The following is a 17,768-nucleotide window of genomic DNA, read 5'->3' on the forward strand; positions in this document are numbered from 1 at the left end:
CCTCTGTGGTCCTCTGTGGTAACAGCCTCTGTGGTCTAGTGGTTAGAGCGTTAGGCTCACGATCTGGAGGTACGGGTTCGATTCCCGATGGGGACATTGTCGAAATCACTTCGTGAGACTGTCCTTTGTTTGGTAAGGACTTTTCAGGCTTGAATCACCTAATTGTCCAAAAAAGTAAGATGATTCCGTGCTCTCCGTTGGTCCCGGCTATTAGCCGTAAAAACACCTCCAACCCGCAGTGGAGCAGCGTGGTGGAGTATGCTTCATACCCCCTCCGGTTGATTGAAGGGAGGCCTGGGCCCAGCAGTGGGACGTATATAGGCTGTTTATGTAAACAGGTACGCTGCTTTCATACGTCAAAAGGCCGTTAAGTGACAAACATACATTTTGAGAAATTAGCAAAACACCTGAAGGACTACTTTCGTAAAATGCACTAGTGGTAGGGTATCCGTTTGTACTTTACTTCACTATAACAGAGTAAATCTTTCTTTGCGTTCTAGAAGTGTAATGTAGGGAATTGCCGCCTTTTAGTTTAGAATTTTTTTTTATTGGCGCCCAACAAGGGGTTCTTTAACACGAACTTTTCCACGCTATGAGTATTTCTTAGTTTTATTACTCCCATTTCGAGCCGTGATAGCCCAGTTGGTAGAACGCTTGCTTCTCACTTTGAGGTCGCAGGTTCGAATTCAGCACAGGCCTAAACCAACGATTGTCGAATTTGTTTTCGATTTCATATTTTGATAATACGTGATTATCACGTGCTCATAGCGAGGAAAGCCACATTCCCGAGAAATGCATTTTCGGAGTTATGTGACCTAACTTATGACCTAAAAAGGTCAGATAAGCAGACGCTTGTGTAAAAAACCGGACCTGTCAAATCTTCAGGTTAGGTAAGCGGACCTCGTGGAAAACGAGATAATGCTAAGATGATGATTACTCCCATTTCATGTTTCAGTCTGCCTTCTTTTTTCTCTTCTTTCCTATAAATGTCCTCTTATAATTTTTTTCAGGACGAGCTAGTAAACTATTTCGCGACGGATGAGAAGGCGATAGAAGTACCAGACCCGGAGGTGCGTGCGTGGCTGCAGGCTAAGATAGAGTGCGCGCTCATTCTTGCGCTGGAAGACAAACGAGTGCCCACCGAGGATAAGGTTTAGAAAAGAATATTATAATTAAGCGGGAATATTGACAAGATTTTATGGTTATGTTCCCTTCTGCCAGAGATTTTTGAATTGCCAAAATATGGCTATTAGTCTATTTTTAATTTATCTATATTTTCCAGACACAGTCGTGAAAAAGAATATTGCGACTTACGTTCTTACCTATATGTTCTACTGACAAAAATCCATACATGAGCGACTCCACTCTATTTTCTGTTCTTCATGTGTCAATGACATTTCCTTTAGAAACCGATTCTTCTTAAAAGGTAAGGTTTTACTCGGACCTGTTCTCATATTTTGGGGTGTTTTTGTTTGATTAAGATTTAATTATAAATCCCGTATCAAATGTGAAATCTTGTCAATAGTTTCTAGGTGAGCCAAATGTGTAATTAAGCAGATTTGGATCTGTTCCTGCGTTTCTCGTTACTTTGAAGATGAAATGATGAATCTGATGTTCTAATTCTACATAAGTAAATACATAAATTCACGCCTATTTCCCACCAGGATAAGTAGAAATTATGGAATTCCATTTGCTCCGATCCTGACACACTTCTCTTGCTTCCTCCACATTCATCAATCGTTTCATACACGCATGCCGGTTCAGAGTTGATCGTACTGAACCTTTTCAAAGGACATCTCCAATTCGGTGACTGTACGTCCTTCTAGGTCTTCCTCTGCCAGCCCTACCACCAACCGTCGCATTATAATAAATCGCTTTTGTAATCCTGTTACCCCTCATCCGCTCTCCGTGTCCAAACCAACTAAACATTTTCTTTCCCATTTTCATGTTCTATTTCTAACTATAAAATGATACAAACGTCAAAACGGACATCATAGCGTGTCGCTAATTTATTTCGCATCATTCAAATGACGGATCCGAAATGTTTTTTCTGAGTGATTTTCTACTATCCCTCATTCCCGGATTCGGATCGCATGTAGTGTGAAAACGCCCTTACTCAAACATTGCCGAAAAAGCCAGCCAATAACGGTAAGATGTTACCTCAATGTACATTGGACTTTACTCTCTTTGACTAATTATGGATATGTACGGAAACAGTATTCGAGGCTGAAACGATAACGCACGAAACAGGAACCTAGTATAAAAACTGTTAATGTTTCAATAATAAAACTAACTATACCTCATTAACTATAGTTTGATTAGAATGACACCATGGCAGAGATAGTATACATATTGGCAACACCCCACGGCTACGCAAGCCGTGGTTCATAATGATTTAACTATTTCATAGATTTTTTATATAAAAAGTCAAAATAACGTCCCAAGACACCAAAAACTAACACAATTTTTTGTTTGGTATCCAGCTGGCTACCTAGCCTACCTACAATGTCTCAAAAGTGGACACTGACTTTCTAGATAGTGATGTTTGTCTAGGTTTATTTAAATTTTTTTCATACAGAATGTTACCATGCAAGATAGAGAGCTGTGATAGTTTCATTGTCATTCTAAAATATTATATGTCCGTTCTAATACTTAGTCCTTGGACTCAAATTAGCTGTGTTTCTTTCTTGCACTTACTGTATGTTAAGGACGGCACTAATTTAAGAGCTGTCAAACTAAACTTTGAATGTTTTTGAACGGCCTCCGTGGTCCAGTGGTTGAGAGTTGGGCTCACGATCCGGAGGTCCCGGGTTCGAATCCCGGTGGGGACATATCACAAAATCACTTTGTGATCCCTAGTTTGGTTAGGACATTACAGGCTCACCTGATTGTCCAAAAAGTAAGACAGTCCGTGCTTCGGAAGGCATGTTAAGCCGTTGGTCCCGGTTACTACTTACTGATGTAAGTAAGTAGTCGTCACATGAGCCATGTCAGGGGTCTTTGGCGGCTCAATAATAACCCTGACACCAGGGCTAATGAGGTTGGTAATTCACCTTACAACCCACACGATAGAAGATTTTTTTTGTGTCCGACCAAATAGTCACCAATATCCCATCTCGTTTTTAGACATATCTCTCGTCTATTTCACACTAAGGGTGAGTGCTATATCTCTGTCTTCCTGTCATTCTACTCAAGCAATATTTAATAAACTATAATGATGTAATTTAAGATCTAAATGTTCAGTTTTACATGTTTATAATGTTGGTAAGATGTTTGGCGTATCAGCCATTGTGAACCAGCGTATTTCGGTTCGTTACTAAATGTCGCAACGACTTTAGCTAAAGGGAGATATTAGATTTCGGCCCAGCGCACTGAAAACTCGGGTTTTTGGTAAGTCTATCTTGTCGTTTGAGATAGCTTAAAATATTGGCAAGAGTTGCTATTTTTTTCCATTAATTTCCAGAGCCGTGGTAGCCCAGTTGCCTATCACTTTGAGGTCGCAGGTTCGAAACCCAGCACAGGCCTAAACCAATGTATGTCGAATTTATTTTCGAATTCATGTTTAAATGATTATCACGTGCTCAGCGGTGAAGGAAAACATCGTTAGGAAACCGACATTCTCGAGAAATGCATTTTCGGAGGTATGTGACCTAACCTCTATTGGGCTGGTTTTCCCTTCGCGAGTTTGAAGGTCAGCCTTTTTGAAATGAGATAGGTACCTATTTCTTAACGAAGTTGTTATGAGTATTGAGCGCTGGGCCCTGGTGACAACATAATTGTTTATTCACATACTTTGCCTAAAACACTTTAGTTAGGTAAAATATTTAGTTAATTTATTATTATTATACTTTAAACTCAACCTAGTCATTACTAATCATTAAGATTAACTCGCTTCTATCTCTCTTAGGAGAAGGCATATAAGTTTCTAATCTTAAAAAAATAATGATTTGTTTTCAGACGTAAGACGAAAGTACGCACAAAATCGGATTGTTATTTTCTTATCAGCGTTTTCTAAAGTTTTGCATCCAGTTGAACTATTTTGATTTGAACATAATATGTCCGCATTTCTATGGGAATCAACAAGCGAGAAATCTGACGCGATCTCCCGACCCAGCTGGAAATCAATATGTTGTTGTTATTTTAATTACTGTTATTTATAAACGAATAAGTGTTTAGCGTGCTTTTCAGGGTACTTGTAAGTTCAACTTGTAAGTTCTTTTAAATAAGTAGTTACTTTACTATCAATTTCATGGTCTTTTCGAAGATCTAACTACCTATCACTTATACGTGTCGAGTTATTGTAGAAAATTTATATTGCATTCGCATTTTATACAAAAGCGGAATGCTTAATCGCTTTACGGATTTCCAAGAGATCTCAAATTAAGGTATGTACTTATTGAAAACAGTGCAATTATAGACATTGCCTCATGTAACACATTTGTATTCAACGTTGCATATTTTCTGAAACGCATTTACGTGTGTACCTATATTATTTATTGTATGGTTGATGTCTATGCTATTCTCTTACTACAGCGGTCACTGAGCGAAAATTCGTAGATAAATGCGGCTCACCACCTATCACGTTGGTCTAACAGAAAACTCAATGAGGTGTGGGTACCTACTTAGTTCATCTTGCGTTGGATGTATTAAAATGTCGCGAGCTTGTGTTATGTTAAATGCTAAAATGTGCTTTTTTTTGACGTGACTTATTGTAAATTTGCCTACTTGGCCAGACAAATGGGGAGCGCTGAAGGCTCTCACCCGGTACAACGTTTACGACAACAAGCCTGAGGGTGCCCAGTTGGGGGTAAAATGTGCCTAAACACTCAAACATACAGTTGATATGGCATCGCACCGCGCTGCCTCAAAAGACAGCCGAAGGCCCGACGCTACCAGAATGCCCATAGGAACGATATTAGGTAAATAACGCGCGCAAAGCAAGCAAGTACCTATACATGGAGTGACGGAGCACTGATACTTATATAGATTCGGGCAACCACAAACATAATTTAACAGCAGGACTAAAACTAGCTCTATCCCTTTCCTGCCCGTATTGTATTTGAAGGACGGCAAATGAAGATAGTTCCTTCGTCCTTTGACAGTTCTTACTGTCAAAGTTAAATTAGGTTGTTTGTGTCCGCCCGAATTAGCTACCTACATTACACGCAAATTATAAGATTCTAAAGTTGCTGTTCTCTTACTGTACACTATTTAGATACAAGATTTTTTTGTGAATGTCTGTGAGAAATTAATAAATACTTACTTTCGCAGACGAACATTCGCTCAGTCATCGCTGTAATTTAGTAGTTAGTTTGTTCATGGTAACAATATGTTTGTCCAAGACAACTATTTTGCTGTTTATGATAGGATTCGACATTATGTTGATGTATGTTCCTTACATTAGTATAATTCTGTTATCTGTTAGATTAATTATTTGTTGCCATTAGGGCCAACGCAGATGTCGGAAAACCGCGAAGGGTTACTACTTCGTCAGTCAAAAGGGGATATTTAGTTAGTGGGCTCTGTTTTCCGCATTTAGACTCTAAGATGGCCCATTATGCGTGCTATTGTTGACTACGTAAGCCAACCTAACTCCTTTCGAGAAGCTCAATATATATAAAAATAGTATACTAATATAAAAAAGTATACTAATGCACTAAATTACGTAGGTACAGTCATGCATGAGCAATATCATGTACCCACTTTAGCACCTTGTCGCACTACCATATTTGACATTTAATGAGACGTACCGGTTTATTTTTTCAAAAAAGTTAATGTGACATGATTTCAAAGTGTATATTAGTACTCGTGACCGTACATAAAAAAACATTTAAAAAAATTTACCCACCTACTATCGATCTTTCGCGGACTTCAACTGTCCTACATCTGCGTTTGTAATTGGCCCTTATTAAATATAGTCCGGTCACATCTAGGTACTTTTAAGACTGTTAAGCTCAGGCGCGTAGCAGGCCTGTAAAAGATCTCAAATTAAACATAAAAGTTCTAATCGAAACTGAGTTGATAGTTTTCAGAACCTCTGTCGACCCTGATAGGGATACACGTCTAGTTACGTATTTTCATGGGACCGGCCTATATTTATATTTTAAAATATAATTATTTCCGCTTAAAATATCATATAACATTAAGTATCACAAGTGATCAAAGAGCTAAAAATATTGTTAATTTTAAGTTTATATTTGTTAAATTGTTTTTATAAACTGATATTTATGCTTACATCGAAATGTTTAGTTCACTATCTAAGTATTAATAATTAATAAATGTTTTATAAAAGAAATGATTAAATGAAAGCATATAATATTATTCTTGTTTTATTTGAATAAATATCCCTTCATGTTAACAATAAAAACTTGATAACAAAATTAACAAAGTCACCCTGACACCAGAGTTAACCCTTAAACCAGGGTTAACCCTTAAACCAGGGTTAACCTTTATACCAGGGTTAACCTTTTAACTCCCACACAAGAGCAGAATATAACAAAGTTTAATTATGTTCTTTTTTCACAGAAGATAAATGTCTGGTTCCTAAAACATTTTTTCAGTCTACTCCTAGGTAGCAAATGTACAAAATTGACTTGTCACAGACAATAATATATTTCAGATAATTTATTGTTGTATTTTTTATGGGCACTTTTTATAATTTAGGCATAGTTTAGGTATATATGGAATTAATAATGGAATTCGTGAATTCCATATTTGGATTTGTCCTGATGATGATGACATTTCCAACTCCTGTAAGTATTTACAAAAGGCTTCCCCTGAAATTCCTTTTCTTCTAGAGATCCTTTTTTCCTTCATAGATAGATAGATATATGAGGCCTGATAATGAAACTAGTTTTAAAAATAAAAAAGGTACTTTTCTATAATTCTTATTTAGAATTGCTAACTGAATACTAATCGGAATTCTCTTCACTAGAACTGTAGTCTCCTACAAGAGAAAATGTTTTTTTCTCTGTTTCAATATGAGTAGAATTTTCATTAGTCACTTTGTAATCATTGTCTGCTTTTAAAACTTTAATATGTTTATGTTCTAAGGTTTTAACCTTAGTGTCATTATCACTTTTTTTATCGAGAGCTGTACAAACAGTTGTCGCACTATTTTGAAGTATATCATCCTGATTTTTTACAGGTTTAGATTCTAATTCTTTATCACTCTCGGTTTTACTTCTTTTAATTGTTATTCCCAAGGCATTCCTTGTTAATGGTGCACTTTTGCTTAAAGATTCTTCTTTTTTTAACCCTCCAAAGCTGGTTAGAAGTCCACTTGAGCTGGGCAATGCTGGACTGTTAAGGATTTTACTTCTAGTGTGGTTCTGTTTCTCCTCTATGCTGCGGGAGGGTCGGAGTGACAAGAGGGACGCCATGTTTCTGTCATCTTCTGACTCTGGTAGCAGGTCAATGTCAAGGGAAGATTTTGCTAGAAGTAAACTGTCATTTACATGTGCTTCTTCCAGTTCTTTTCGTCTTTTCTGTGGATGTAAAAAGGCATTTTTGAGCATGGATTTTGTTAGCAAAATAAAAAAGTTAAAGCTGTTTATGAACAAAGAGAAATACTTTGAAGTGTTTCTTATTCAGAGTTATTGCATTAAAAATGTCTAAAGAATTAAACTAAAAATAATTATTATAATAGATTTTCTAATTTCTTCCTCATTTATTTATTTATTTACACAACAAACATACAGCATACTGGGTGACCTAATGTGTTGTATGGCAAGAAAACTATAGAGAAAATTTAAATTGAAAATAAAAAAAATCAAAAAGTATGGGTAAGTGCCATAAAAAAAAATCATTAACAATATACCTGTCTATAAACTAGATTATACAAAAGATAAGCAAATTATAAAAAACAAAATACATTTCTTACAAGGTACTATATAGCTTACCCTAAAATTCCTTCTCAAAGAGCAGTTAGCTTCATAATCATCCTTCCAAACATTTTCATTCCTGCCTACAAGTTTACCCAGTCTGGGTTTATCTTGTTTCGCTGCATCTTCGTCACCAGTTTTATGTTCCAGCTGGAACATAGCATCGTCAAACAGACGCTTCTGGGTCTCTTTGGTCTCAGGCACAATCTGCCCGTTCTCTGTAGGGTCCCATCTGTTCTCTTGTCTTCTTGCCCCGGATACTATGACATAGTCTAAGTTCTGAAATGGTGGATTATATGATTAGGACCTTGTTATTTTGTTGCTGTTACAGGATGTTGAGCAATATTATTCTAGTTTATTTTTAAAGCGATTATATAAATAAAGATCTGTTTTTAAATAATTCTTTTTTTTTATTATGAACATAGTTTATGTGTAGTAGCTTGTTCAAAATTCTTTAATAAACATTTAATAAAAAATAAAAAAAAATAAACATTTAGGTAATATTAAAACATATTTAAATTTAACACTTAAAACTAAAAAGATAGGTGGTGGTTTATATCATGGAGTGAAAAGATATAAAAGACAAACATGAAGAACTTACCCCTGGATCTGTCTTGATCTCAAAATGGTTATCGCAGAGGTGGCATTTCATACGAAACTGGTACACCGGTGTACTGTAGTACATTCCAATCTTCGTCTTCTCCGCGTTGTATCGCACGCCCATACCGATGTGGTTGTTACAACCTTCACACCAGATATTATACGGCATTTCAAAACGAATGATGAGGATACCCATGTGAAGTTTCCTGGCCCTTTCACGCAAGGCATGGGTGCCGAGGAATTTGTTGATCCCCCCGACCTTAGGGTCGTAGTCGGGGGGATAGTACAAGTTCTGACCCTTCCGTTCACCCATTCTGTCTGGTTAAGTCCTGGCGAATGTGAACACACTGGCACTTCTTATTGGGCTGTTAAGGTAGGTTATTGTATTATAAAAACTTATGTGTCCAAAACAGATTATTCGATTGAGATACAAGGTTTTAAAAAGTAGACTGTATTATTGTTTTATTACACGAATTAACAACTAATTAATAGCTAAAACTACACATATTTTGATAACACAGCTGTCAAAAGTCAAAACATAACAGAAACAAAAGACTTTTATAGAGTCGTGTAATTGAGAACGAATGTTTTTTTTGTAGTGGCAAAAACCGGTATTGAAAACAATTTCAATTGATTTATTTACTTTATGAGTATTTGTTCCCAATGAGTATCTATTTCCCGTGATATATTCAAGCTGAAATGTTCCTTATTATAGACTACACACTTCATATACTATGATATTGCATTTATTACAAAACTAATACAGATATGGATCAAGGTTGAAAGGGTTAAATGAAGTGGGTGAATGAATGAATGGTAATAGATAAAAAAATGTCTGGCAACTCGACGACAGCTGTTTGACAGTTCGCTTTATTTTCGAAAGAAAATTCGCATATCTTCGACAGAAGAAAAGCTTTTTGTTCTTTGTTATTTGTTTATTCACTGTGCAATTTGAAGGTGATAGTGTTTTTCTGTAGATATAGATGAGTTAGTTTACGAAGTGATAACGGTTGGTGAGATGTACACTATAAATAGATTCGCTCGCAGTTTTGTGATGGTTGATCAGACATATTGAAGTGGCTTAGGAAATATGGGTAGAAGAGAGGAGCCGGCATGGGCCAAGGGGACGGTGGGGCTGGCGGCGGCCCGGGAGCGCGGGGACATAGACCGCCAGTTCCAAACCCGACTGACTGTGACACGCAGCACGATCGACCGCCTTGGTTTAGAGAAGGAGCTCCACGGTCATATGGGATGCGTCAATTGCCTCGAATGGAACTACGACGGGTCGTAAGTGCCTATCTGTCTTCATTGATTACCTATGTCGACCCAATAAGTGAGAACAAGCAGTCATATATTAGGTAGGTATAGTAGTTTATGCAAAACTGTCTAGAATTGAGTGGGATGTTTACATATCTATTTACATACAATACTGTGTAAAACATGAAAAGATTTATTTAAACAATTTTGCCTTTGCCTTTGCTTTAAAGCTATAGTTGAGTACTCACTATGAATGTGTTTTAAGCTGCATTTATATTGATAAACTTAGATCATATAGGTAAGTATACAGATTCATATAAGACTACCTACTTTAAATAGCATCTTACTATATAATAATTTAACTTGCATATCAAGTATTATTATAGACATCAAATTATATAACTTGGGCTTCTTTGCAATAGATTATTTATAGAAAATGTTAATGAAGGTTAATAAGTAATCCATAACTAATTATGTAGAATGACATGACATAACGTATATAGCTTATATATATATCCCACTGATGGGCACAGGCCTCCTCAATCAACCAGAGGGTATGGAGCATACTCCATAATACTGCTCCACTGCATTTTGTAGAATGATAAGTTTAATTTAAGCAGTAACAAAGTAGGTATGCTGTGCTTTTTCACTAGTTCTTCAACTAAGTACCTAATTTTTTTGTTTACCTTTTAATTGAGCAATCTTGAACATTTCTCTCTCTGATTTTCAAATACCTATAGCCCTATGTAACAACTGTTTTACCACAAAAATAATGAGTTACAGTTTGAATACATATTTGCATAAGCAGGGGTGTTAAGCCACATCAAAGCAATTCATGTAAAAAAGCAATATTGCTATTTGACATTTGCATGTATAAAAGTAAGTGCAAAATGCAAAAAATTACAAATAGCAATATTGCTGTTTTAGATGAATTGCTTCTATGTGGCCCTTTTATGCCCCCAGGTATATATTAGCTATAGAGACTTTTTTTAATGTGTTAGCGGTGGCAGTGTTTTTATTATTTATTATTGTTAAGTAACTTTGTATGTTTTATAATATAAAAATATATTATATTACCTGTGTTCTTTTAGTAAATAAACAATTGTTATTTATTATTTCTTAAGGGACATTTGGTTTTACGACTAAACCCGATCTTCTCTTTACCAGGGTGTTAGCATCAGCATCAGATGACCTGCACGTGATCCTCTGGGACCCGTACCGGTACAAGCAGCTACACAACATCCCCACTGGACATACTGGGAACATATTCTCAGTTAAGGTGAGATTCAGATTCACATACCACTGTATTAAAAACAAAAATATATATTTACAGTCTTTTATTATTATATAATAACTAGCTTTTGCCCGCGACTTCGTCCGCGTGGCGTGTTATAAAAGGGAGATTTTTTTCATACAAAAGGGTTTTCCCGCTAATTCCTGTTCCCGTGGGAATTTTGGGAATTCCTTTCTTAGTGCACCTCTACGGTGCCTAAGCTACGTCCCATCCAAATTTCAAGTGCCTACGTTTAGCCGTTTAGGCTGTGCGTTGATATGTCAGTCAGTCAGTTTCTCCTTTTATATATTTAGATATATGTATGAAAGTGTGTCTTATTTCTTGGAACATGAAGACACATCTTATTTAAATTACAAAGTTACGGTTTTCAAATTCGTCCAATTGAATTGCAAAGCATGTTATGTAAAAATGGGCCATCTTATTAAGCAAACTACCTAAAAAAGTCGAAACTGGCCTCGATTCCTGCAGACCCCTCTTCATTTTATATTAAATTATACCCGTCATTTTCTTATCCGCCGAAAAAGAATAGGGTCGTGTACTAGGTTCAAGATAAATTATGAAATTCTGATTACTAAATAAAGACACATCTAAAACTAACGAAAAACATTTTCTTTTTTCTATTAAACTTATTTATGAATTTTAATCAAGAAAAACGTAATAATAAGTCCGACATTTTGTCACGTTTTTCTATGACGTCACAGAGTGCTTTTTCATACAAATTCCATAGTAATTTCGTGTTTTGACGTTTAGTAAAAAGTAACTGATTTGACTAGTTGGAAACTAGCCTATAGGATGGATGATTGACAATTGTTAATTTTAGAATGAATGAATGACACGGGCGAATAAAATAGGCATCGCGCTGATATGCAACCAGTTTGACGTGTGCTGTCAATTTAATTCTGTCAAGTTATTGGCCAATATCAAATTTTAGGAGGGTTTATTAGATTTCTGCTTAAAATTGACGTGTGTTTATGGCTGTCGATTACTCGTCTCTTTCCTTTTCGGCGGAAAAGAAAATGACAGGTGTAACTTAAAATAAAATGATATGGTGTCTACAGGAATTAGCACCACTACACACACACACATATACACCCAAGCACGCACGCATGCACGTACGTACGTACGCACGCACTAACACGTGCAAACGCACGCAATCTAAAGTCCCTAAACCTAATCAATAGCAAATACAATAGTCATCAGATATTACTCGTAATTGCAAATAAAGATTACAATATCGATACCCTGGTGACAATCTTCCTCTTATCTAGCCTGATATTATCAACAAATGTTTACTCAATCATAATGCTGCCGACGTTTAAATAGGTCGTATTGTGAGGTACCGATGCGATACCGAGGAGCTCGGTGGCGCAGCGGTAAACGCGCTCGGTCTGCGATTGTTGAAGTTAAGCAACGTTCGCAAAGGCCGGTCATAGGATGGGTGGCCACAAAAAGAAAGTTTTCATCTCGAGCTCCTCCGTGCTTCGGAAGGCACGTTAAGCCGTTGGTCCCGGCTGCATTAACAGTCGTTAATAACCATCAATCCGCACTGGGCCCGCGTGATGGTTTAAGGCCCGATCTCCCTATCCATCCATAGGGAAGGCCCGTGCCCGAGCAGTGGGGACGTTAATGGGCTGATAATGATGATGATACCGACCCCGTCGGCGTGGTCGACGATTTCCCTCAATCAGCGCTTATCGCTATCGGAGAAGGGCGTCGACCAATAAACGCAGCAAATGCTATTTACATAGATGACGTACGGCTATTGGTCGATTCGTATGGGGTGCCTACCTCACCCCCTCTGGGTCTTGATAGTCAGATATGTACTAAGTGCCCACACCTCACCGAGCTTTATTTTTGTTCTGAGGCCCGAATCGAGAGTTGTCAGACTTGGAGATATGAGGTAAAAAAAAACATCGAATCGGGTTTCTTACAGCGGCCGTGGTAATAAATAAATAATTTGAAGTGTTGAATTTATGTTGAACCTCCAGTTCCTAACCCCGGACATCATAGCGACATGCGCGGCGGACGGCACGGTGCGCGCGCGCAGCGTGTGCGGCGGCGCGTCGCTGCTGGAGTGCGCGTGCCACTGCGGCCGGGTCAAGCGGCTGGCCGCCGCGCCCGACAACCCGCACCTGCTGTGGTCCGCGGGGGAAGACGGCCTTGTGTTGTGAGTACACCGCACTACACTACAAAACACCAGACTAGAAAAGACTGAAGTGGACGTGTTAGCGTGTCACTGCGGACGTATAAAGAGCTTCACTACGGCGCCTGATAACCCTTACTTGCTGTGATCGGGCGGGAGAAGACGGCCTTCTGTTGTGAGTAGACCGCACGAGACTAGAACGACCGGAGTAGACCGTGTTTCTATTAGAATGGACCCATCAACTTTTATGTGATATTCCGGCATTTGATTCGCATAAATTGATCCCGATTACTCGCGTGATGAGAAGACCGCCGATTGAGAAGACCGGAGTAGACCGTGTTTAAATTCGAAAAAAGATTTTTTCCATTGCCATCTGTAGGTTATGTTTAATTATAAAAAAGTTGGTAATTTTATCCTGGTAATGCGGCTAGTGTTGTAGCACCTTTGCTCCGGGAACAGTAAGGGGCGGGTTATTTAATGACTAGTTTTTATGTTTGTATTTGTGACGTATTGTTATTTTTCAAGAATTAATTAAATATCTTATTTCTGATTTATTATTTATTTTTTACTTGATTTTTTTAGTGGTTTTTATTTTATTTTTGATTGTTTTTTTTTTTCAGGCAACACGACCTGCGCACCTCTCACCGCTGCAACTCGGACACTGCTAACGTGTTGGTGAACCTGCTGAACCATATGGGGCGCTACGCGGAGGCCAAGTGTGTCGCCGTCAACCCCCGCAGACCGTACCAATTGGCCGTGGGGGCGAATGACTTCTACGTCCGCCTCTACGATACAAGGATGATTAAACTGGCCAAACTACAGGTCGGTTCGCCCTCGGTAAGTACACATCTTTTTCTACGTTTGGTGACTGGTCTGTACTATTGCTCCAGCCAAGTAGTTAATGCCATCTGCGGCAAATGTACAATAAGTCACGTCAAAAAAATTTACTATTTGTGTTGCGATATACCATGGTGTGTGATTGTAACGGCCGTGGTTCAGTGGTTGAGCGTTGGGCTCACGATCCGGAGGCCCCGGGTTCGAATGTCGGACCACATATTACAAACGTCACTTTGTGGTCCCTGGGGTAGTATTAATAAACTAATCTCAGCTGAGACTGCCCTCAAGATCATGCTCAAGTCCCTGTTTTTATACAAGAACTGTCACATTGACATGATCTTGAGGGCAGTCTCGAACCTGAGATTATTAATACCACCCCTAGTTTGATTAGGACATTGCAGGCTGATCTGCCTGATCAGCTGTCCGAAAGATGATCTGTGGCACTTTAAGTACTCAGCCCCGGTTACTTTAAGTATGTAGTCGTTACATGAGTCAATGGTGCATGTAATAACAGGACAAAAAGTCCAACGCTTAGTGCAAGGGACATACTAAGAAAATGGCGCCAAAATCATGTATTGTGAACGACACCACGATACCGCACCACTGTGGTGTCGTTTACAATTTTTTTTACGTAACCACACCACTGCCGCATTAAATAAACATAGGTTAATAAACAAGGTTGCCTGGAAGAGATTGCTACTTAGCAATCAGGCCGCCTATTGTACTAATTCTATTTCTCTTTTGTTTTGTATTTTGTTTTTTCCTGTTTGTGCAATAAAGTATTTGTTATGTTATGTTATAGAGACATAGTTAAGAGTTTTTTGTAATTATATCTTTTTATTTTGGTGCAATAAAGTGTATTTGTTTTGTATTGAAACTTTATTATTGTGGTGTGGTTACCTAAAAAAAATGTAAACGACACCACAGCGGTGCGGTTTCGTGGTGTCGTTGCCAATACATGGCCAAAATCAACCAAGACTGGTTCACCCTGGCTGCAAACTAAAACTTTATAGGGTTAGATTGTGGCCACAACTCATACCGGGCCGTAAACAACATTTTTAAAAGATTTAAATAAGTAAATTTCGGTGGCCGTAAACTAATCGAAACATTTGCATTTTAAGGGGCTTAGGGGTGCCACTTGAGGTCTCACACCACCTAAATATTCTGCTAGGGTTATATGACCTTACTAGCTTTTACCCGCGACTTCGTCCGCGTGGCGTGTTATAAAAGAGAGATCTTTGTGCGTGTGGGAGTGCATATCAAATTTCAAACATCTAACTTATGCAGTTTAGATTTTTTCATACATTTTTTTTCCCGCTAACTCCCATTTTTCAAAATACAGCCATAACTAAACTTTATATTTACTAAGGTATGCATGCATGCTAGATTGAAAATTGATTGATTGCTATCTTACGCGGTTTCGATCATACAAATGTTTCTTCCCGCTTACTCCCGTTTCCGTGGGAATTTTGCAATATCCTGTTGCAACTAAGCTTTAAGTTAACTAAGGTACCTGCATGCCAAATTTCAAGCGTTTAACTTAAGCGGTTTAGATTTTTCATACAAAAGGATTTTCCCGCTAATTCCCGTTTTCGTGGGAATTCCGGGAATTCCTTTCTTAGTGCACCTCTACGGTACCTAAGCTACGTCCCTTCCAAATTTCAAGTGCCTACGTTTAGCCGATTAGGACGTGCGTTGATATGTCAGTCAGTCAGTTTCTCCTTTTATATATTTAGATTAAGAGTAGTTAGACTCGGCCCAATACTTTGAAGGTAATATGTGTTGAGCAGAATAATTCGGCGACTAATAGACTGATGTGGGAACGGCAGAACATACGGTGCTCGCGGGCCGGACACGGAGACCCCGACAACAACATCCCACGCGGAGCTGTCACCTACTTCGCGCCAGGTATGATACATTCACAACAGCCTCCGTGGTCTAGTTGTTAGTCATCCATCCATCTGGAGGTCCGGGTTCGATTCCCAATGGGGACACTTTCCAATCGTGCTCGTTTATGTGTATATGGCATGATGGAATTTCCTAGGTCAAAACTAAATTATAAGATTCAGATTACTAAATAAACACAAATGTAAAGGTGACAATAAAGTTTTCTTGTTTCGTTTTAACTTATTTATGAATTTTAATAAGGAAACAGGTAATGAGAAGTGCGACATTTTGTCGCGTTTTTCTATGACGTCACACATACATACATAAACTCACGCCCGTAATCCCTAATGGGGTGGGCAGAGCCACAAGTAATCAAAGACAACTTGCAGCCACTGTTGATACGATGTCGTAAGCTGGATATGATGAACCTTATGGCGATAAGGGATCAGCCTATCGCCCATAACATCACACAGACGACACAGGTTTCTTTTTCATACAAATTCGTGTTTTGACGTTTAGTAAAAAGTAACTGATTTGACTAGTTGGAAACTATCCTATTATATTTGCTTTACCAATTTGTTTATTTTCAAATTTTATGAATTTTACACCTTCGACTCAAAAACAACCGACCGCCATTTGGCTGTTGTTTCCGCCATTCTCCTCCCCCTTCACTCATTCAACTGTCTCCTTCACACACCTTAACGTTCCGTTTTACTCAGCCTACTATTCTTACATACATTTTTTTTATTTTGAGGAAGACTTTTTTAAAGGCTAATTAGAAGTCTCTACCCAACAGTGGCTAAGTTGCCTACGCTTGTACAGTCATAAAATAAAAAAGAACGAATGAAGAATGAAGATTTGAATGATATAAAATGACTTTTCTTCGACAGGCCACCTGTCAATGGAACCAAATGAACACACGTTTCCGAAGAAGGCGACAACGTACGTGGCGTTTAGTCACGATGGAAATGAGCTGCTAGTCAACCTGGGGTCAGAACAGGTAAGGCTTTCTTGGTTGCCTGGAAGAGATTGCTACTTAGCAACAAGGCCGCCTATTTCACCCTTTCTGTTTCGCTTTTGTATTGTATTTGCCTACACCTACACCTAGCGATTTAGGCTCATGATCCGGAGGTCCCGGGTTCGAATTCCGGTGGGGACATGAGGACATATCACAAAAATCACTTTATGGCCCTGGTTTGGTTAGGACGTTGCAGGCTGATCGCCCGTTTGTCCGAAAGTACGTTCTATGCTTCTTTGGTCCCGGTTACTACTTACTGATGTACGTATGTAGTCGTTACATGAGTTTATCTGTAAGAAGGTACATCAGTTCAGCAACATGTTGTGACATTTCAATATTGAGGCAGTGCCAACGCTGATTTTCAGCTGAGCAAAAAAGTAGGTACAATAAATTCTTTCCTTAAACATAGCTTAGTATTAGACAGTATACATACTTATGTTATCACTCCTAGATCTAACGATGATGGTCTTGTTTTACTCGATAGGTATACCTATTCGACGTGAACGCGGGTCGTCGCCCGGTCCTCGTGGAGAGCTTCATCATCCAGCACAACCACTCGTACCGCGAGGGTGAAGAGAAACAACCGCACAAGAACGGAACAAATGGCACTACAGCGGCCCCCGAGCCACCGCCTGTGCTGTCCGAACGCGTGCTACATATCAAGGAGATGGTAACCACTCATTCATTCACTCATCCAACCATTCGTTCGTTCATTCATTCACAATAACGGCACCACCGTGCATATCAAGGAGATGGTAATCACTCATTCATTCGTTCGTTCGCTCATTCATTCACGCATTCATTCATTCGACCATTCTTTCATTCGTTCGTTCGCTCATCCATTCACTC

General features: G+C 38.6%; 3 protein-coding genes across 7 annotated transcripts in view; 2 read left to right on the top strand and 1 right to left on the bottom strand.

The window, feature by feature from the left end:
* LOC126371431 (intermembrane lipid transfer protein VPS13A-like) overlaps nucleotides 1-5,536 on the top strand; it is a 64,731-nt gene extending 59,195 nt beyond the window's left edge. For both annotated transcript variants that reach the window (XM_050016714.1, XM_050016715.1), the window contains exon 57: nucleotides 1,011-5,536. In XM_050016714.1, coding sequence (XP_049872671.1) covers nucleotides 1,011-1,157 — 147 coding nt within the window. In that variant the 3' untranslated portion in view covers nucleotides 1,158-5,536. The remainder of the gene's footprint in view (nucleotides 1-1,010) is intronic.
* Nucleotides 5,537-6,313: 777 nt separating this feature from the next.
* Nucleotides 6,314-9,015, bottom strand: LOC126371492 (coiled-coil domain-containing protein 130 homolog). Its single transcript, XM_050016804.1, has 3 exons — nucleotides 8,485-9,015; nucleotides 7,902-8,162; nucleotides 6,314-7,487 (listed from the first exon to the last, which is right to left on the bottom strand). The coding sequence occupies exons 1-3, from the start codon at nucleotides 8,794-8,796 to the stop codon at nucleotides 6,912-6,914; spliced, it is 1,149 nt and encodes a 382-aa protein (XP_049872761.1). The 5' UTR covers nucleotides 8,797-9,015; the 3' UTR covers nucleotides 6,314-6,911.
* Nucleotides 9,016-9,326: 311 nt separating this feature from the next.
* The window catches only part of LOC126371461 (WD and tetratricopeptide repeats protein 1), a 65,766-nt gene continuing 57,324 nt past the window's right edge, over nucleotides 9,327-17,768 (top strand). For 3 of the 4 annotated variants that reach the window (XR_007567048.1, XM_050016765.1, XM_050016766.1), the window contains exons 1-7: nucleotides 9,327-9,770; nucleotides 10,908-11,019; nucleotides 13,023-13,201; nucleotides 13,798-14,014; nucleotides 15,805-15,922; nucleotides 16,792-16,901; nucleotides 17,404-17,589. Coding sequence is in view for 3 of the 4 variants with exons in the window: in XM_050016765.1 (XP_049872722.1) it covers nucleotides 9,574-9,770; nucleotides 10,908-11,019; nucleotides 13,023-13,201; nucleotides 13,798-14,014; nucleotides 15,805-15,922; nucleotides 16,792-16,901; nucleotides 17,404-17,589 (1,119 nt within the window). In the remaining variant the exon portion in view is untranslated. The remainder of the gene's footprint in view (nucleotides 9,771-10,907; nucleotides 11,020-13,022; nucleotides 13,202-13,797; nucleotides 14,015-15,804; nucleotides 15,923-16,791; nucleotides 16,902-17,403; nucleotides 17,590-17,768) is intronic. The other variant, XM_050016767.1, reaches the window with a different exon arrangement.

Source organism: Pectinophora gossypiella, chromosome 12 (assembly GCF_024362695.1).
Source record: "Pectinophora gossypiella chromosome 12, ilPecGoss1.1, whole genome shotgun sequence".
NCBI lineage: Eukaryota > Metazoa > Arthropoda > Insecta > Lepidoptera > Gelechiidae > Pectinophora > Pectinophora gossypiella.

What these genes read in the sequence shown, in the direction of transcription:
- LOC126371492 (XM_050016804.1), bottom strand. Translation starts at nt 8,796, where the DNA reads ATGGGTGAACGGAAGGGTCAGAACTTGTACTATCCCCCCGACTACGAC. An exon ending in AGATCAAGACAGATCCAGGG is followed by an intron (nt 8,163 to 8,484) that starts GTAAGTTCTTCA and finishes CCACCATTTCAG; the next exon opens with AACTTAGACTATGTCATAGT. An exon ending in CTTTGAGAAGGAATTTTAGG is followed by an intron (nt 7,488 to 7,901) that starts GTAAGCTATATA and finishes TTACATCCACAG; the next exon opens with AAAAGACGAAAAGAACTGGA.